Source organism: Mirounga leonina, unplaced genomic scaffold, assembly GCF_011800145.1.
Source record: "Mirounga leonina isolate KUSES-001 unplaced genomic scaffold, KU_Mleo_1.0 Mir_507, whole genome shotgun sequence".
In the NCBI taxonomy this organism is placed as follows: Eukaryota; Metazoa; Chordata; class Mammalia; order Carnivora; family Phocidae; genus Mirounga; species Mirounga leonina.
This window is the reverse complement of record NW_023270789.1, coordinates 3,240,232-3,260,009: the sequence shown is the minus strand read 5'-3', so window position 1 is coordinate 3,260,009 and position 19,778 is coordinate 3,240,232. Positions and strand designations below refer to the sequence as shown.

General features: G+C 49.2%; 1 protein-coding gene across 1 annotated transcript in view; it reads right to left on the bottom strand.

Annotated features, from left to right (window-relative positions):
* The window catches only part of IGSF3 (immunoglobulin superfamily member 3), a 91,158-nt gene extending 82,109 nt beyond the window's left edge, over window positions 1-9,049 (bottom strand). The window contains exons 1-2 of the mRNA XM_034990212.1: window positions 8,968-9,049; window positions 7,619-8,298 (exon numbers count right to left, since the gene is read on the bottom strand). Coding sequence (XP_034846103.1) covers window positions 7,619-7,661 — 43 coding nt within the window. The 5' untranslated portion in view covers window positions 7,662-8,298; window positions 8,968-9,049. The remainder of the gene's footprint in view (window positions 1-7,618; window positions 8,299-8,967) is intronic.
* Window positions 9,050-19,778: the final 10,729 nt, after the last annotated feature.

Below are 19,778 nucleotides of genomic sequence, written 5' to 3'. Positions count from 1 at the left end.
TCAAAACACGGAACAACGACACCACTTCCCCTACACTGCAGATCCAGGGCTAAGGTACCTAACCCGTAAAGCCGTGCATGTCCTTTGGGTCATGGGCAATGCAGAGTGCCAGATTAATTTTGCTTTAGAGCCGAACTAGATCACTAGAGCAAGAGCGAGCAATCATACTGGTTACCACGTAGTAAAAACAGATTAATTACTACTTAATGCTGAGAGACAGAAGATTTCAAATGGATGGGGCTCCTGAGGGAAGGTAAGTTAATAAAAGGGGTCCATGAGAAGGAGGTCAACAGCCTGCCTCATGACATGTCTCTTGTCACCAGCACGCCACAGGCCGGGACCCAGTGCCCTGAGGGCAAAGAGGGTATTCTCAGAAGTCACCCAGAGAAAGGAGGCACGGACTGCACTCGAGAATGGGAAAACAAAAACACTATTAAATACACAAAAATAAGGCCAACTGGAGGCAATCCTGAACATGCTCCCACACATCAAAGAATCAGGTTTGGGGAAAGAACACACAACTGGTATCAGATTCTCCAGCCCCTCCCCCCCCATTTTAATAAAGGGAAGGCCTAGGGACCTGAAAGTCAAGGGGAAGAGGCCACCCATTTCTTTGAGTTCACAATTTTGTTTGAATGTCTTTGCCCTGACGATGTTTTGATGCACGAAAGCTCTTTCCTTGCTACAGAAACAGGTCCCCTTCACTTCCACCCTAGACCCCCCACCTCCAGGAATGCCTCCTACCCTCCCTGGCCACTTCTCCAGGGGTCCTCCAGGACACCCGCTTACAGCTCTCTGGCATCTTCCTTCTGTCTCGGGCCCAAATACCCAGACCTCATGCCAACTGACTGCTCCTTCAGGCCCCGGCCACTGACCCTCAGGCTTTTCCACTCCTTGAGGAGCCTTCTCAAAGCAGCCCCAAGGTGCCCAGGGTGGCCTCCAGCCCCACAGTTCCGCCAGGACCTCACTCTCCTATTAGTTAAGAAATGCCTACCATTGCAGCTCTATCAGAAAGCCTTTCCAGACTGACCACTCACAAGCTACTCCAGCCTCATCCTTCTGCACAGAGTTCCCTCCCTACTCCTGCTGAGCTGAAAACAAGAACAAACTTGCCCAGTCCCTCCTTCCCCCAAAGACGCCTGTCCTCCGGAGAGCACATAATACCACTGTCCACCTGTCCGTGTGCAAAGTGATTTACCGTTTGCTTTACTGCTGGCCTTAGAGGATCATCGCCTAGAAGACAGGGACATTCAGCAAAGCCTGGGTCACTTGGATGACGGGGAACAGGGTACTCAGGTGAATTTAATTAAAGTGGTAATAGAGGATTAGACAGAAACTTTGCTTCAACTCTCGTTATTACAAAGCCTGTTATAAAGGTTTTTAAAATATATCTGACCACTTTCCAGCCTGAGTAGAGTTAATATAATTTAATCTTTGATTTAGGATCTTGCAGTGCCCTGAGGCTCATCATTCTCTTCTGCTACTATAATTATAGATGCGGAAGATGCAGAGACTGGACGGATGGTGGCCTGGAAGCTAATTTCTAGAATAAATCCTTGCTACCACATCTCGTGATTTTCGCCTTTCGGAAAGTGGAGTTCAAAAATAAAAACAAAATCCCACTTAATTGAAGGTTCCAGTTAAGGGAGGTTCATTGCCATGGTCTTTGTTAAGTGCCCACCACTGTGGCCCACAATTAGTCACTTAATAAAGCGTTCTTGATGAGGGAATTTGGCAACATGTGATTTTCTACAAATGCAAGCTTGATTTTGACGCAACCACTCATTTCTTTGAAAATCAGGGGGCATTCATGCACAGGTGTCCTAAATTTCCCTAAATTAAAAACCAACCCTTTACAAGGAGTTAGCTGTGCTCACTTTCAAGCAGCAAAGAAACAGGTGTCCAATCATGGCAAATGAAGAGCTCCCGAAGGAACCTAAAAATATTAATCAAGGAGCCATAATGGAGGATGCACGAGGCTAGGGACCATGGGAGGCCAGCAACGGAGCCACTTCATTCAGTTTCCAGGCCAGGGCTCAGCGGAAGTGGTCTGCCTGGGCTCTTGTGGACCCGGTCTAAGCCCAAATCCCAAACTCATTACAGTCTAAGCTGGTTCTTTGTGTCCTCATCATCCCAGGTGAACTGGGCCCTAAAACCACTGATGGTCATTTCTCCAGACGCTACAGGGCCACTCTCCCACCATTATGACTGCTGTCTCCTCTGCACTATCAGGATTCTACTGGGAATAGAATGCCTCCCCACACGGAAACCCTGCCCATTTCTGAAAGCTAATGAAGTCCTCTCACACAGTGTCTTCCCAGCAACCACCGCCTACTCTGAACTTTACTTTGCACTTCACAGGGGTCCCTGAACAGAATTCAGGAGCTATGGGAACTTGAATGGGGAAAAAAAAAAAAATTACACCTTTATTTTCAACTAACCTCTCTGTGAATGCGGACTGTTTCATTATGAATGCAGGCAGCCATCATGATGATGTCTCCAGGACCTGTGACTCTGTCACAACAGAAATCACACACGCTTTCATATCACATCACAGTTGACACAGATATCTCAACATACCGTTTTCGTGCCTCACTATGCCGTAATTACAATAATGGTTAGACCTGCTGCTAGAGCTTGTTATTTAATGCGTTACTAAAGAGGCATATTGCTATAATCATAAATTTGTTTAATATTTTGATGACTATATTTCAATATAATTGATTTCCTTTGTTAGTCGATGGATTTTTATTTGCGCATTTCAAAATGTTCTCCAAAGAAAGGGTCCACAAGCTTCACCAGACTGCCCAAAGGATCCAGGGCCCAAAATAGGTTTAAGAACCCCTGTTTGGTGACATAAAGGGACAAGCTCTAGAGTCCAACTTGGATTCAAATCCAGGCTCTGCCAATCTCTAGTGCTTGCCCTTTGAGCAAAATGATTCAAACTCCCTGAGCCTTGAGTTTCCTTGTCTTGTTCGAGGGAGCCAATATAGAAACCACTTAGTCGTCAAAAAATTAACCGAACACCTACTTACTTTGTGCCAGGCGTGAGGCTGAGCTCTGGGGCTAAGCAGTGAACACGACACAGAGGGTCCTTCATACGGAAGGGCTTTGCTCTGCAAAGGGTCTAGCAGTCACTGGCACATAAGCATTCTGAAAATACTACGGCCACTGTTGCTAAGACCCCAACACTGCCTGTATAATTGTATGCGGATTTATGTTGCTCCCCATTGTGACAATGGCTGGCTCATCTGGCTCGTGCCCTCCCTTATCGGGGAGGGGCTGGGCCGCACACTCGCATAGGGGCTGCTGGCGAGATGGAAGAACACAGGATTTGAACCAAATGACCTTGGCTTCAAAACCCTGTGCTGCTACTTACTAGCTCTGGCACTCGGCCAGCAACCCGTTGCTGTCCCTCCAAAATCTGTTCTCTCCTCCGAACCCTCAGTTTTTAGCGGGACACTCAGAATTAAGGATGCTATTTCTCAGCCTGCCTTGCGGCCAAGTATGGTCATGCACTCAAGCTGTAGCCAACGGGAATATAAGCAGAAGAGATGTGTGCAACCTTCAGGAAATGTCCTTAAATTGCGAGGTCTTGCCCTTCGCCAATCCTTTACCTCCTTCGTGATGGCTGGGGCTAGCATAGCCATCTTGGACCATGCCATGACCTTGGGAATGGAGGCAGGCACGTGGGGCAAGACAGAAGCGGCCTGGATCCCTACCACTGTGGAGCACTATATCCAGCAGGTACAGTAGTCTACCTGAGGCAAGTTCCTTAAACTCCCGGGACCTCGATATCTCCATCTACAGAAAGGTGATGACGGGAGTCCTCTATCCAGTGAGTATATCTGGAGGACTTAATGAGACAGGGCTCGCTTCACAGCAAAAGCCAGAGCTAGAAGAGGTGGTATCGTTACTGTTCTTCTCTTACTACAATGCAAAATGCAAGGGACTGGGGCGTCCTAACACAGCCCTGGGTGCCCAGTGGTGGCTCAATAATTCACACAGGTGGAGGGCATCCTAGAAGTCTAGTCCTCCTGACAAGAATTCCCTTCTCCGGCACCCCGGTCAAATGGTCCCCAGGAAAGGGAAAGTGTACCACCTCTGCGACAACTGGTGGGGACGGTGTTTGTTCACCCATAAATCACGATCTTCAGAACTCTTCCCCCCGACTGCCCCAAGCAGCTTCATTTCTGTCTTCTGCCTTTGAGCATGAGTCCGGCCTCTGAGCTCACTCTCATCAGAACATCGAAGTTCCCTTCAGTCTCTTTCGGAAGAACCCTCTGGCCTCCTCCCTGAGAGGTAACTGATCACTGCCTCAGTCCCATCCTGTTCAAGCAAGAGGCTTCTCAAACTCTACACGTGAAATTCTCTGCCGCTGGGGGGCACACAAATGCTCACGAGCCGGCTACAGGTTCTAAGCAGCGCTGATCCAGAGATGTCCCAGTCTCCTACATCTTCCCTGGCTAACACTTTTAAAGCTATTTCGTCTTGTTTGCAACATCAGCACTGGCCTAGGAGGCACACGGCTATATGCAAAACTGAAATGTGCTCTACGGGCCTGAAGTTTATATTCCTCTTTCCCCGACTGTCCCCTTCCTGTTCTTGCAGACACAAATCCTATGCTGTCTCTCCCACATTGCTGTCATCTTTCCACGTCACTGTCACCCATGCAGGCTGCTGCCAGGCACAGTCCCGGCCGCCTCTCCCTCTCTCCTCATTCCCTCCTTTTTCACACACACGCCACATTCATGCCACGGTCACACCAGCCTGGCTCTCGCTCTCTCAATCTTCTGCCCCTCTGGCTCCACCCATTCTCAGCAGTGGAGACTTCACTAACCCTCGTGGCTCAACCGGGCCCGGGCTTCAGATGGCTCTGGAATTGGAACAAGGGTGGCCGTGGCCGCCCAGGGCTCCCAAGTCGGGTGGGGCACCCGGCGCTGCAAGAGGAAGAGACAAGACACAGTGGTCACTGTGGCTTCGGGTAGGACAAAGACAAGGGCAGGAGTCAGCACCCAACAGGCAGAAAAGGAGGAACCTGATCCAAATCCCAGACGCTGCTGGCAAAGGAAGGGAGCAGAAAGCACAGGTCCAGCGATGTGGAGGGTGTTGCTGGCATGTGGGAGATCTACCCTGGATACACCCTCGTGTACTGTAGCGTTTTCTGACTCAAATTTGCCATTTCTGGAGGCTGGCAGCACCTGCATCAGCACCACTTTGCAGAGTACTTTGCCTCATCCTACTTTATACAAACAAAATTTGATTCTAGGTGTGTGACCCACATGAGCATAAAACCTTGGGATTCTTTGCTCTTTGAAATTCACATTACACAGTAATTTACAGTACACAGCAAGAATGCTGACGCATGAATCAGCCCACACCAGACTTCAAGCAGGAAATAAGACCCCCAACCTGGGTTTTGTTCCCTCCCCCGACAACCCCAGCTCTCCAAGGTTACCAGCAGAGTCGCAAGAGCCCCTCCCTGCCCTGCTGACAGTCATCAGGTGATGGGAGCAGATGAGACTTTGGGGGGGGGGGGGCGGCAAAAAAACAGGCACACCGCACTTCTAAACCTTCCCACCCTCACCCACGTCTGGCGGGCTGCCAGTACTCCCCTGCACCGCCACCTTGATGCTCCTTTCCTCCCCAGTACCTGTTTATGAGGGGGGCTGGGAGTGGAGGGAGGAGAACAGAGTCAGGGCCCAAGCTCCATTCCAGAGTGGCCCAGAGGGTGAACAGCAGGGGGACCTGCAGGAGGCCTCCCATTTCTAGAGCAGCCAGAAGAAACAAAAGGCACAAATGTCCCCATTTCCTTGTTTTGCCATCGGTGGCTCCTTCTCCTGCCCTGGGCCCCACCCTTCCACCCAGCCCTCTAGCGGGCCTTAGCCATCCCACCCTCCTCTGACTCCCCAGGGCCTTCCTTGTTTGTCCTCTTGAATCCACATGAATCACTAATTACTGATTTAAACCCAGACACTAAGTGAATGACAAATCCAGTATGAACAAATATCAACGGGATATTCAGGACTGGCACACAGAGAGCTATCCGCCTCCTTAACTCTGCCTGAACAGACGGGAGACACGGGGACACTGTATCCTCACCCACACGCGGGCACAACACTGACTAACCTGCCCCAGGACCCGGCGTCTGCATGTGTGCTGGGGCGGGGAGGGCTGGCACTAATGAACTCACACACTGGTTCTTTCACTTGGAATTACCTGCGAGAGCAGAAAGACTGATGCCTGGGTCACCCTCGCAGAGAATCTGGTTTAATTGGTCTGGCTGGGGTTGCTGCCTGGAGATCGGGACTTTTTAGAAGCTTCCCCCAGTGATTCCAACATGCACCCAAGTTTGAGAACCACCGACTGGACACATTTACTATGTGTTCCAGACATTTTTCAAAGCAGTCAAGATATTTAGGACACCTTTTATAGCCTTTCACTGTCAAGACGGCTCTTGGAGGTATCATCCCTTTTTTGCTGAGGTTCATATGGCGATCATGAGGCTGAGATTCGAATCAGGCTCTCGAACTCCAAAACCCGTTCTTTCCACCCAACTGTGAACTCCTACAAGGGTACAGACAATGCATGAGAGCAATCTCTCTAAAGAGAAGCAGGTCATGAATAAACTCCGTAAATGCAAAATATCTAGACTCGGAAATGCAGACACCATAGGCAACTGTGATGACCTCTTCACGCAGGAAGAAACCACGACGGAACCATACAGAGAGGTCAGAGGGCGTGCTCCTGTGCAAGGTCTGAGGAGATGGACAGAGAGGATGCATCAGATCCTGGCTAGGAAGTTTATCCTAGACCCAAGATGTGTCCTCAGATACTACACATAAGACGGTGCTCAATGGCATAGAAAGTATGGGCAAAAGGGGGGGGGGGCTCTGCAATGGGGAGAGAATTCCTAGGACAGGTGTCAAGGGTTTACCTCTTGGGACAATAGCTCTTCATCCTGCTCTAAGCATTCTGGCCTTCTGTAGGGGCACCAAAACCAATCCGAACACATCCCCTCGCAAGCAGCTTCCCCTCCTCCAATCCCTCTTCCTCCAGAACTATGCTGAGTTTCCTTGGTGAGGGGTCATAAGACGGGTATCCTCAAACATTTTTAGTCTCCAGACCACTTAGGTAGGTCCCTTCACCACCCTATTCCACTCATGCCTACTTCCTCCCCTGCCCAAAAACAAAACAAAACAAAAAATGACCATCATTACCACTAAACCAACTTTCCCCACAGTAAGAATAACGTTGCCACTTTGAGTTAGGAACTAAGGTGGACCAACACAGAGGCGAAGACACTGAAGTTTATAAGCCACATGGAGCCCCTAAACCACCGACATGCAGATGGGAGGATCTCACCACGAGGCAAGGCCGGGGGCAGACACTTCAAGGACAGCAGATGCTCCTTCTTAAAGACACCAAACAATAGCTCACCGTTCCTCCTGGGTCAGAAATGGGCCTCTTGTACCCTATTCCAACCTGTGATACACATTGGCGGTGTCCTGGTGTCCCCCAAAGCCAAGTGTTGATGGGAAAGAACCACAGGGAATTACAGGAACCAACAGCAGGTTAAACTTGCCCATCGATCGCACTGTTAAGCAGATCCACTTACCCAGCACAGCCAGACAACTCAGCACTGGGAAAAAGCACTTCATGTCGGCAGCAGAGAAGAGACACAACACAGGACGCTCCCTCTTCTCTTGCACTTAATCTCTCATTTCTGGCAATCCACTTATAGCTCCAGAGGACAGTTTTGGAAACAGAACTTAACTCAAAAAATGGTTAAAGAGAAGAGATCAGGAGACTGGGGGGGGGGGGGGCGCGCAGCGAGGGCTGCAGGTGGCTTGTGTTGAACTCCCCTATGCTAAAAGAAGGGTCCAGAACAATTCTGAAGGCCCTCTAGGCTTCTGCCACATCGCGTGCCTTGCGGTTTCCACTGGAATTGTAGATTGCAGTGAATTAATCCTCGAGGAGAAGGGAAAAAAGAGTCTGAGAAAATCCTTTCATCCACTGATTATACAGAAATGTCCTTGGCTTCCCAGTGAAGGTGTCTGTAAGCTCCCTCATTCGGACTCCCCAAAGGGAACAGGGCAGGTTTTGTCAAAACCTCTGACAGCTAAATTGCCCCGGAATGGCACCGACTGTTTGGGTTTCTTCATCAAAAAGTCCGTCTCCATCCATGTCGGTAGGTCACGGAGCTGCCACCTGCCCCACACCTACCCAGAACCACACGAAGCAAGTTGGCGTTCAGCGGCCCCGAAGCGAAGCCGGTCCCACAATGCCAGCAGATTTCTAAAACAAACACAACAGAGATGTATCAAAGGCGAACACCAGCGCCGCAAAACGAGAGGGGCTGAGCGCTGGGCTGCGCTGGCCGCCTGGGTCCCGTTCCCGGACCAGGACAGTCAACCCGTGCGTTCTGACCTTGGGCAAGTCGCTACACTGGCCCCGGCCTCAGTTTCCCTGCCCACAGCAGGGCAATTGCGGGAAGCCCGATTGTTCCTGCAATACTTTGCCCACACGCCTCACTCCAGGGAATTCCCTTCGCCTCCTGCCGAGCCCGGCGCCGCGGGTAGCCCCACCCTCCGCCGGGGCACAGCGGGAGGGGGCTCCGCCGTGGGGCCGCCACTCCCCGTTCCACCTCCGGCCCCCGCCCCAAACGTGGGAGCTCCGCGCGCGCCGCGTCCCAGGTGGCCCCGCTATTGTTTTACCTTCCCGGGTGTTTATTTTTCGCTGATTGCAAAGAAAAGAGACGGTGGGAGAAGCGAGCGGCGGCTGCGCTTTCCGCTGCCGGGGCGCGCTCGCCGCGCGCCAGACCAGCCAGGGGAGGGTCTCGGGCCCGACCCCCGAGCGGAGCCGACCCCGCGCCCGCCGCCGCCCTCCCCGCCCCCTGCCCCGGGTTCCCGGCTGCCCGCGCCGCCGCCCCTCCGCGCGCCGCCCGCGCTCCCACCGGATACTGACCTCGCCCCCGGCCCTCTCCCTCTGTGCGTCTGTCCGGCGGCCGGCGGTCCGGGCGCACGCCTCTGGGGACGCACCGCCTTCTCCTTCTCCCCCCGCAGCCTCACCGGCAGCCGCGCTCCGGCCCCTCCCGAGGCCCCGCCCCTCCAGCTCGGCCCGCTGCACCCGGTGGAGCCGCGCGCCGGGCGAGGGCGGTGGCCTGGGCGAGAGGACCCGCCCCCGGACCCGCCCCTTCCCCCGCCCCCGGAGACGCGCGGCCGGGCCCAGAGGGCTGAGGGGTGGGGGGGCACGCGGGGGCCGCTGTTGTCTCCCGGGCGCACCGGCCGAGGGCAAGAGCCACCCCAGGGCCTGGGCACAGGGGGCGTGTGGCTGGGCAGCCCTGAAAGTTAAGTAGGGCGTTGTACGCAGGCTGCCGGGCCGTGGGCAAGAAGCACAAGGCCCTTCCCAAAGCCCAGCAAAGGACCCACGAGCCTTGAAGAGGGCGGCAAGGGAGCGTGTCCTCTCTCCGGAAAACAAAAACAAAGCCCTTAGCAGGAGATTTGAATCTGTTCGTGTAGTGGAACCCCATATTGTGCTTCATTCTAGAGCAGAACTTCCTAGAAGTTGTGGCCAAATTGGACTCTGGACACAGCCTGGGTTCTAACCCTGGTTCTTCCACGTTCTTGCTGCCGACCTTGGTGGAGTTATTTCACCTCTCTGTACCTTAGTTTCCCCATCTGTTGTATGGGGAAATAGCCCGCCCCTACTAAAGAGGGTTATGGGAGATGTCCATGGCACACTTGCAAAGCACTTAGAGTGGAGCCTGCCCCATCTTAAGCACTCCATAAATGTAAGATAGAATTGTTTTTTGAGGAGCAGCCCTACTCAAACAAGTGCATTTTCATACCTTAAATACTTAATGAATACACATGCCTTCTGGGTAGGAACGGTCAAAAGGTAACCAAGGTAGACTAAGACAGTCCTGCCCTCCTGGAGTTTGCAGTCTAGTCAGGAGACTATAAAACAGGTACTGCAAGAAAAGAACAAAGTGTTGAGGAAGCAGGTGCTAGGACCTGGACCCTGTGTTTCGAGGTTGGGACATGAGGAGGAGGGATTTGGTCAGATCAGGTCAGGTGTCAGGAAGACTTCTTAGAGGAAATGAAAACTAGGTAGAATCCAAAAGAGCAGAAGGAGGCTCCAGAGGAAGGAGAGGAGGGAGGCAAGGAGTAACTGAGTCCAGACCCTGAATCAGTATCCTCCAAGACCTAGAGGGACGAGAGAGTAATCAGAGGACCAGAAATCTCTGTTGGGCACAAATTAGGCTGTAGGAAAGTAACAAGAAAGAGCAGAGAAGAAATCTGGTGTCAGAACCTAGAGGGCTTTGTATGGTGTGTTAAGGGGTTTGGACTTTAGGGACCCCCTGGTTGGCTCAGTCGGTTGGGCGCCTGCCTTCGGCTAAGGTCATGATCCCAGGGTCCTGGGATCGAGTCCTGCATGGGACTCCTTGCTCAGCAGGGAGCCTGCTTCTCCCTCTGCCTGCTGTTCTCCCTGCTTGTGCTCTCTCTTTCTAACAAATAAAATCTCTCCCAAAAAGGGGGGGGATGGACTTTAGTCCAGGGCCATAGTGAAGCCCCTGAAGATTCCAAGCAAGGCAGTACTGCTCTCAGATGTACATTTTAGAAAGACCACTCTGGCCTAGATGTGGAAAATGGGTGGGAGGGGAGTTCCACAGGAGGTTAGTGGGTGTTGCTGTAAATCTAGACAAGAGATCCGGTGACCAGGACCACAGAAGTAGCAACAGGGAGGGAGAGAAATGAGCAGGTCCCCTGGACGTCAGGAGGTAGACTCCGTGGAATGCCAGGTTGAAGGTGAGGAATGGGGCAGAAAAACCAGCTCCACCTCAAAAACTGAGATCAAGAAACATAGGATGAGACTGGATGTATTGAGTTGGAGATGCCCAAGAGCCATAGAGGTAAAGATGTTCAAAAAACAATTGGGGGGCGAGGTGTGGAGTTCAGAACTCAGAAAGGGATTGTGGGTTTGTAAGATGTTTTTCACTCTAATGGACGGTATGGTGATGAAAGGATTTCGGGAAGGAGTATACTGATAATTAACTTTAAAAAAAAAAAAGTTAGTTACCCACTCCCCCAGTGGGCAAGGCAATGAAGAACATGCTATGGGGGATAAAAAAAAGTTACTAAGGGGTCTTACTTGCCCTCGCCCCTCTTCCTTGCCTATAAATTCCTTGCAGGCAGGACCTGTACTTTAATTAACCCTTATCCCAAACGTCTCTTGGCATTGCAGTCTGCATATTGCACTATAAATACCTCAACTGAATTGAATTGAATTAAATATTTATCACTATACCAAGTGTTATATGGAAAATCTCTTCTTGTGTGTTAAATATTACCTCTTTTCCCCAAGACAACCCTGACTCTGGCATCTCTCACTTCTTATCTGCTAGACTCCTTCATTTATTCGTTAAGCATGTACTATGTGCTAAGAAGTCTCTGCTCTCGCTCGTGGCACTTATTCTGGTGGAAAACGCCAATAATGAAACGAATAAATATAGAACATAACATGACATGTGTTCTTAGGAAAAGTGGGAGAAGGAAATCGTGTGCATGTGTGTGGGGTGGGGAGGAGTATTCTGTTCTAGGTGGGTGACCAGGGAAGACGACACCTGATTAGAAGGAATGAGTGAGCCTTGGAGATTTCTGGAAGTAGAGCGTTCCAAGCTTAGGGAACAGCAGGTGCAAAGTCCCTTAACATGCTCAGAAACTATAAGGTGTGTTGGCGTACCTGAAGGGACATGAGAGCAAGGGAGGAGAACTGTGATCAGAGAGGTCACAGAAGCCAAATCCTGTAGGACCTCAGGGGCTAGCAGGCAGTTTGGGTCCCTCTGGCTGCAGAAGGAGGATAGAGCGTCGGGAGGTACCAGTGGAGGAGGGACACTGAAAAGGAGGCTCTTGTAGTTGTGCGGGTGAGAGATGACTGTGGCTAGGACTAGGATGATAATGATACAAGTTGTGAGATATGGGTGGAGTCTAGAAGCATTTTGAAAGTATGTTCAATAGAATGTTCTGGAGAATTGGATAGGGAGAGGGAGAGAAAGAGGAGAGTCAAGGGATCTGCAAGAAGAGCTACCTCAGCCTGTGTCAGAGCTCTCTGACCCCAACAAATTGCCCGACCTCTTATCCAAGACCACACTTCCTAAGAGTTTAGTCCCCAGGCCTCTGCCTGGGCCACTTCCTCCATCCTTGAACCCTGTACTCAATATCCCTTCTCCTTTTAAACTTCTCCACCTACCCCACCTCCTACCACCTAGACCCCTTGCAGCTTTTTGGATGGTCTGTCAACCCTTGACCCCATCACCACCCCATATATGCTATGGCTGGTTCCTAGCATAGCATCTTTCTAATTTTCTCATGGATGGACCATCTAAGATCTTCAAAGGGCTGTGCTAACTGCAGGGCAGGGAGAGTAGAGTGGAGGCATACCTCCTTTTATTGCGATTCACTTTATTGAGTTTCGCAGCTACTGCAGTTTTTTACAAAATGAACATCTGTGGCAACCCTGCTCAGAGCAAGTCTTTTGGTGCCATTTTACCAATAGCCTTTGTTCACTCTGTGTCTCTGTGTCACTCCCATTTTGGTAATTCTCACGATATTTCAAACTTTTTCATTATTATTATATTTGTTATGGTGATCTGTGATCAGTAATTATGACTGGCTAAAACCTCAGATGATGGTTAGAATGTTTTAGCAATAAAGTATTTTTTAATTAAGGTGAGCACTTATTTTCTAGACATCATGCAATTGCATACTTAATAGACTACAATAATACAATAGACTACAACAATACAATAGACTACAATAGACACTGGGAAACCAAAAAATTCATTTGACTCATTTTTTTGGCAATATGCACTTTATTGCAGTGGTCTGGAACCTAACCCTCAATATCTCTGGGGCACACCTGTACAGTGAAAAGAATGTCTCTGCCCTCCAGACATAGAAAGCATTAAATGAAGTGCTGAACAGTGGCATGACGGTGACCCTTTCAGGAGACCATCTACAGACAGCGAGTCTTAAGGGAAGGAGAAGCATCAAAGGAGAGGAGGGGACAGAAGACCCCAGTCACCAAACCCATCTGGTGTCTGAGCTAAACATTAGCAGCTTGCTTCAAAACAACTTACGTTGGAATGTTGAAACCTCTTCCTGGACTGGCCTGGGATCAGGTGGATATTTTGGACATTTTGGAAGACTCCCTAATCTTCTTCCCCCGGGGAGTTAAATTCAGAAGCCTATAAAGCCAGACTGAAGCACAGCTTCAGCAAAGAGTTGTAGTCAGGAACAAAGATCCAGGGTTGCCTAATTTTCTTACTTTTCAAGAAAAGCCGGAGATCCAGATTTTCATTCAATTTTCCCTAATTTTATCCATTGGAAGCTAGTGTTTAAAAATAAACACTGTAGGGCGCCTGGATGGCTCAGTTGGTTAAGCGACTGCCTTCAGCTCAGGTCATGATCCTGGAGTCCCTGGATCGAGTCCCGCATCGGGCTCCCTGCTCGGCGGGGAGTCAGCTTCTCCCTCTGACCCTCCCCCCTCTCATGTGCTCTCTTTCATTCTCTCTCTCTCAAATAAATAAATAAAATCTTTAAAAAAATAAAATAAAATAAACACTGTAGGGGGAACAATACCACAAAATTTGCAGATAAGATATGACCAAGTGGTTCTATCAGTTTGAGGTCTCCAAACCTACTGGAGCTGTAATCAAAAGGCTAATATAAAACCACAAGGGACATAAAGTTACGGTTTTTAAAAATTAGGGGGAAAAGAAGGCATTAGCCAAGTTCTCTTTTGTCAGCCGAAAACAAGTTGAGGGCAAGGCATTTTGTCTAAAGATAGCTTGACACCTTGTGCTCACAAGTACCAGTGTTAATTGCCCTTAATGTACTCAAAATGCCAAGTGGAAAGAGCAAAGCCTCCCCACCCCACAGAACAGCCAAGTCAGAGCTAAACGTGCTACTAAACAATTCGGATAGCAAGCTTTCTTCTTGGTGATTACCCTCCTACACGGGCGAGGATCCCCAGAGCTGAAGACTAGGAATAGCTTACACAGGATACCATCTGTCTTTAAAAAAAAAAAAAAAATAGAGTTGACTCTTACATCTCAAGATCAAGGTGGCAAGGGAGTAGAGGAGACCCCTAAGGCTTCCCCACAAGGTGGGTGCTCAGAATCTGAGGTGGGCCATCTGGCGTCAGCGAAGGATCTGGAGTTGCCCCCTTGGAACTCTGAAGAGTGGTTTATCCCAGGGGGTACATAAGAATCTACTGAGCTAACATTCTTCCTCCTCCACAAAGTCCCAGGGCTGTGCTTGCTGATCCTCCTGTTCTCTGGCTGACCGAGAACAGTGGCTTCTGGAGAAGGAGGTCAGATCTGAGCCCCTGACACTTAACTCTGGTCAAGGTACTACACCTGTCGTCTGGGTTCCTCATTTATAACAGGGGATAACGATAGCACCTGCCTTCATAGGGAGCTTGCAAGGATTAAATGAGCTGAAATACAGGAAGAACTTAACAAGATGCCTGGGACTAGTTCTCGGTACTCACTGGCTATTGTTTGGGCTGATTATGAACTTCTCATAGTATAAGAAGCAAGGAACTAGGAGCCTGAGATTCTAGCTCTCCGTCTGGGCTCTGCTGCTCATGGTGTCTTTTGACCTCTCTGGACCCAAGTTTCTTATTCCGTAAAGTGAGGTTGGTGAGAGTAGTCAGAAGGTCCCAAAGTGGCTGTGCAGGAATTACTCCAGAAGCATGAAAAGTCGATTCCCGGGCCCCATCTGGAAGATCTGGTTTCTGAACGTTGGAGTGAGACTGAACCAGATGACTATTTAAAAAAATTTCCCCCCACCCTCCTGGTTCTCCTCCTCCTCCTTCTTGGAACCATGCAGGTAATGGCTGCGGGGGGTGGAGCGCACACACAGAGATTCACGACAGCATGGCTGCCACGCCACCTCCCCTCCCCTGCTAGATGACTTTTAAGGGCTCTTCCAGCTCAAAATCTTGGGATAGATTTTTCACAAATTCATGATCCCATGTCCTCGCTCCAAGCCTACTTCTGATGGGTCCCTCAACTGTATAGTTTGTCACCCACTTCCAAAGAATCCGAAGAGCTCATTTCTCCACCAATATTCCCTTCTGAACTTAGTCCTGACCACACTCAAGAGGCCCCCCATCCTTCACAGCCCAAACCTCGAGCATTTTGTTACTCTCCATTTTCTTTCCCAAAATCTCAGCAAATCCTGATTTGGTTGTTTTTTGGTTTTGGGTTTTTTTTTAACCCAACGACAGCCTCAGATTTGATTCTTCCTACACTCAGCTCTGGCTCGCCACCTGTGCTCTTCCTCCCTGGGCTGCCTCCCCTTGCTAATGAATGGACCAACCTAGAGCAGGTGCATTGGCAAAGATTTTGTGCTCAGGCTGAATGCCACGACACTGTCATGTCGGAGCGACTTCTCTGAGTTGGATTGGCTGACCCCCCCATCCCTCGCTCTCTCTCAGTGTCCCAGGGTGGTGGGGCTGGCTGCCAGGGCTGGCTGCCACTTTCAACCATGCTGTTGCCCAGGTAGAGGACTCTCAAGAATTGAGCTTGGCCCCTCTGGTGAAAAAATGTGAGTTCAATCACAGAGTTTCTGTCCCTGCACAGTGGAAGGTGTCACCACGGATCTGAGATTCTAAGAATCCAAACACCCATGAGCTCATAACAGAAGAGAGCCTTCTGGATGTGAGGGCACTCTTTCTGAGACATCTGTTATCCCACTCATCGCCAGGGCTGTCTAGCCTGATCTGGCTGGCGTGTTGCCTCTTTCTATAAAAGAGTGCAGAGACATTGGCAAATCTCACCCAAATATATATGAGCCCAGCTGACAGTTTCCAAAAGTTCACTTGGAAGTTAATTATTTGGAACTCAGAACATATTTCCCCGTAACCGTAATATAGTAGATGATGATTCTATTTCCAGGCTGACACACAAGTCTTTTTAATCCTTTAAGAGAAAAGGCAGCAAGCCAACGATACAGTTGAAACACTAGGGATTAAACAATACAGAAAAATAACATTGGGACAAGGATTTTTTTCCTTTACCAAAAAAACAACAAATATTCAGTCAGCATAAAGCACTGTTCTACACCCCAAGGTGCTAAAGAAAGCAGGCAAGCTTCCTATCCTCATGGAGTTTACTTTCTGTGTTTATTTTCCTGTTTATTGTTTGTCTTCCCCATGAGAACGTAAGCCCCCTGTGGGCTGGTATCTGACCGGCCTTGTTCTCTAGTGCATGCCCAATGTCTAGAATAATGCTTAGCACATAGGATGCGTGCAATAAATATTTGATGCATGAATGAGTAAATAACTTCTAGCTGGGGAGACAGACAATAAACAAGTAAGCAGATAAATATGCAACCAAATATCCGATGGTGATTAAGCACTATAAAGAACAATAAAGCAGAGAATGCAAGAATAGAGGTGGCTATTTTCGATGGAATTGGCATGAAAGGCTTCTCTGAAGAAATGAAAGTTGCACGCAGATCTGAATGAGGAATTGAATCGTGGAGGAAATGGGGCAAGTGGGACTGCTTTTGTTAACACATCAGACCTGGAAATTTGGACCAATATTCCCAATGCCAACAAAAATACACGGACAAAATTTAAATAATGCCAAAGGTAGTTATTAAAGTGGTGCAGAATTACTGGGCAGAAGCTAGGAGAAGGACCATCACATAGAGCCATTGTTGTCCCGAGGACATCTATGGATATGCAATAAATATCTGCAAAACGGAGCTGAGCTTTTGGCGGCCTCAGAGGGTGAGGGGACAAACATCAGAGCCTGAGAAGAAGGTGGAGGGCTCTGAACCTAAAGCTGAGATCCTCCAAGAGCTATGTCCTTGGGGTAACTGTGAACCAGAATTAGCTCTTTTTTTTTTTTTTAAGATTTTATTTATTTATTTGAGAGAGAGAATGAGACAGAGAGAGAGAGCACGAGATGGGGGAGGGTCAGAGGGAGAAGCAGGTTCCCCGCCGAGCAGGGAGCCCGATGCGGGACTCGATCCCAGGACTCCAGGATCATGACCTTAGCCGAAGGCAGTCGCTTAACCAACTGAGCCACCCAGGCGCCCCCCAGAATTAGCTCTTACTCAGACATGCAACCTGGCTTCAGGTCATCTGAAGACCTTGAGCCTAGAACTTGGCTTAAAGTGGGTTCAGACTGGGAGTAGCACTAGGTACCTTCCAGAAGTAAATGAAAATCCTTTCAGGAGAAAAAGCCTATCACCCTGGGCCTCAAATTATTCCAGAATGAAAATTTCCAGCATACAGCCAGAGATAACCAGGAAATAAAACAAGGTGAGTGAGAGCCAGCAGAAACACCAGAAAACTGGAACAGGTCCACAAAATCCTGAGATATTGGAGTTATCTGACACAGTCAATGGAGCACCTATGCTTACTCTGTTCAAAGAAATACAAACTTGAATTCAAACTTGAAAATTTTGTCGGAGAAATTGAATCTGTAGAAAGATCCAGGAGAAGAGCATTGCAGGCAGGTGCAAAGGCCCTGCGGCAGGAACAAGCTTGGCATTTTGAGAGCTAGAAAGTCAGTGTGGCAGGAACAGAGTGATGAGGGAGAGGGAGGTGGAAGGTGAATTCAGAAAGGAAGGCAAAGGCCAGATCTTGAGTCTTGTGGGATTTTGGGTTTTATTTCATGTGTCAGGGGAAACCACTGGGTGGTTTAGAAGATTAAAGTGACATGACTTAATTTACATTTGAAAAGGGCCCATCTGGCTGTTGTATAGGAAATAGTCTATAGGGAAGCAAAAACAGATACAAGATGACCAATTTGTAGATTATTACATAACCCAGGCGAGAGATGATGGAAGCTTTGCCCGAGGAGGTGGTGATGGAGGCGGCGAGAAGTGGATTCAGGATGTATGGTGAGGGGTGAGCTGACCACTCTTCCTGTTGGATTAGACATAGGGTATAAGACAAAGGCCAGAATAGCTGCCCACCCCAATATACTCTCTGTATGACCCCATTTCCCCCCGACACCTCATGGTGTCTATTTCTCTCTCAGTGGACAACTCTTACTGGAACTTTCAGCCTGGTCCTTTCTTACTTTACACTTATAGAGCTAACTGCTTTTTGAAATGTTCTACCTGGATGTCACCAGACCTTAGACTGAACATGCCCCAAACGCAGCTCATTATTTTTCCCTCGAATCTATTTTTTCCTCCTCAATTCCCTATCTCCATTAATGATACCACTTTTCACTCAATCATATAAGCCAGAACCTTCAGATTAATTTTAGACTTCTCACTTTCCACGGCCAATTGGTAACTGGAGCTGCCAATTCTATCTTCTTCACATCTTTTGAAGCTGTTGGTTCCTTTCTGTTTCTGTGGCCTCTGCCCTAGCTCAGGCTTCAGTACCTCTTTCTAGACTATTGTCCTGGTTGCCCACCTGCTCTCCCAGGTGATGATCTCACTCTCTGCCCATCCGTCCTTCTAAAGGGCACATCTTCCTAAAGTGTAGATGTGACCCTTCCAGGGCTGCCAATTGCTTATGAAAGATTCAGACTCCTTAGAATAGGTTACAAGCATGCCTTTGACTACCCTTGATCTTGCTCCAACTTTTCTCAGCTCTTGATTCTTCCCACTACGATCTGGTCTTACCCGGTTACCTATGGTTTTCCGGATGGGCCTTTATATATGCTGTTAGTCTGCCTGGTATGCTTTGTCTCCTTCCACGACCCATCAACCTGGCAAAATTCCAGCCTTCTTGTAGGAGCAACTGAAGCACCAGCTTCTCTATGGTACCCCTCCTCACCTCCCCCCTGCTTTCCTCCTCCCCGCATTGAGTTAATCATCAATGAAAGCTCTGTGGTTAGTATAGTACTCTAGGGTAGTGCTTTTTTACTGATTTCGGTTATTTGTTTACATGTATGTTTACCTAGTGGGTTTCTTGGGGCCAGTAACTTCCCGATGTAACAGTGCCCTCTGCTCCCCACACTATGCCTGGTGCCTAGCGGGCATTCACCTAAAGCTTTATGGAATGAATGAAGGTGAGGCTAAGTGAACACCCTGGACTCTACCCTCAAGCCCAAGGAGTGAACCTCCAGGCCCTGGACTCCAGGGAGCTCAAGCAACCAGGGGATGGGGGTATTTCATGACTTCCCCTGGGCAATTTAGTCCCTGGTGTAGCAAACACCAAGCTGCTTTGGATAGATGGTTCATATAAACAAGTAGGAGGGCAGGTTTTTTGTTTCTACTCGTACCCAAGAGCCTTCATTAGTGATCATCCTCTAGTTCCCTCTGCAAAGGTCCTTGGCAAGGAACTTCCACCCTCTACAATGCAGCCCATCTCCCTGGGATCCCTGAGTCCCACCCCAGCCCAGACCTCAGAGCCCTGGGGACTTCATCAGAGAGAGCATCTCCCCTGACGCTTTGGACGAAGCTAACAAGGTGTAGGAGGCCACGTGTGTGCCTTAAGTTCACAGCACAGAATATAATACATGGATGTTGACAGGCTTCTTTCACTTGTACTTTCTACAACACTTCTGTGACCCCCTCATCCTTCCCTCCTTTTCCTCATGGATAATTTCCTATCCACGGAAGAGGAGCAGAAAGGGGAAAAAAGAGAGGATGAACCAAAGGAGGACAATTGGGAAGGGGGAAGGAATGGAGGAAGGAGTAGAAGGGAAAGAAAAGAAAAAAGGAAGAAGTGGGGGGGAGAGAGAGGGAAAGAAAGAAAGAAAGAAAGAAAGAAAGAAAGAAAGAAAGAAAGAA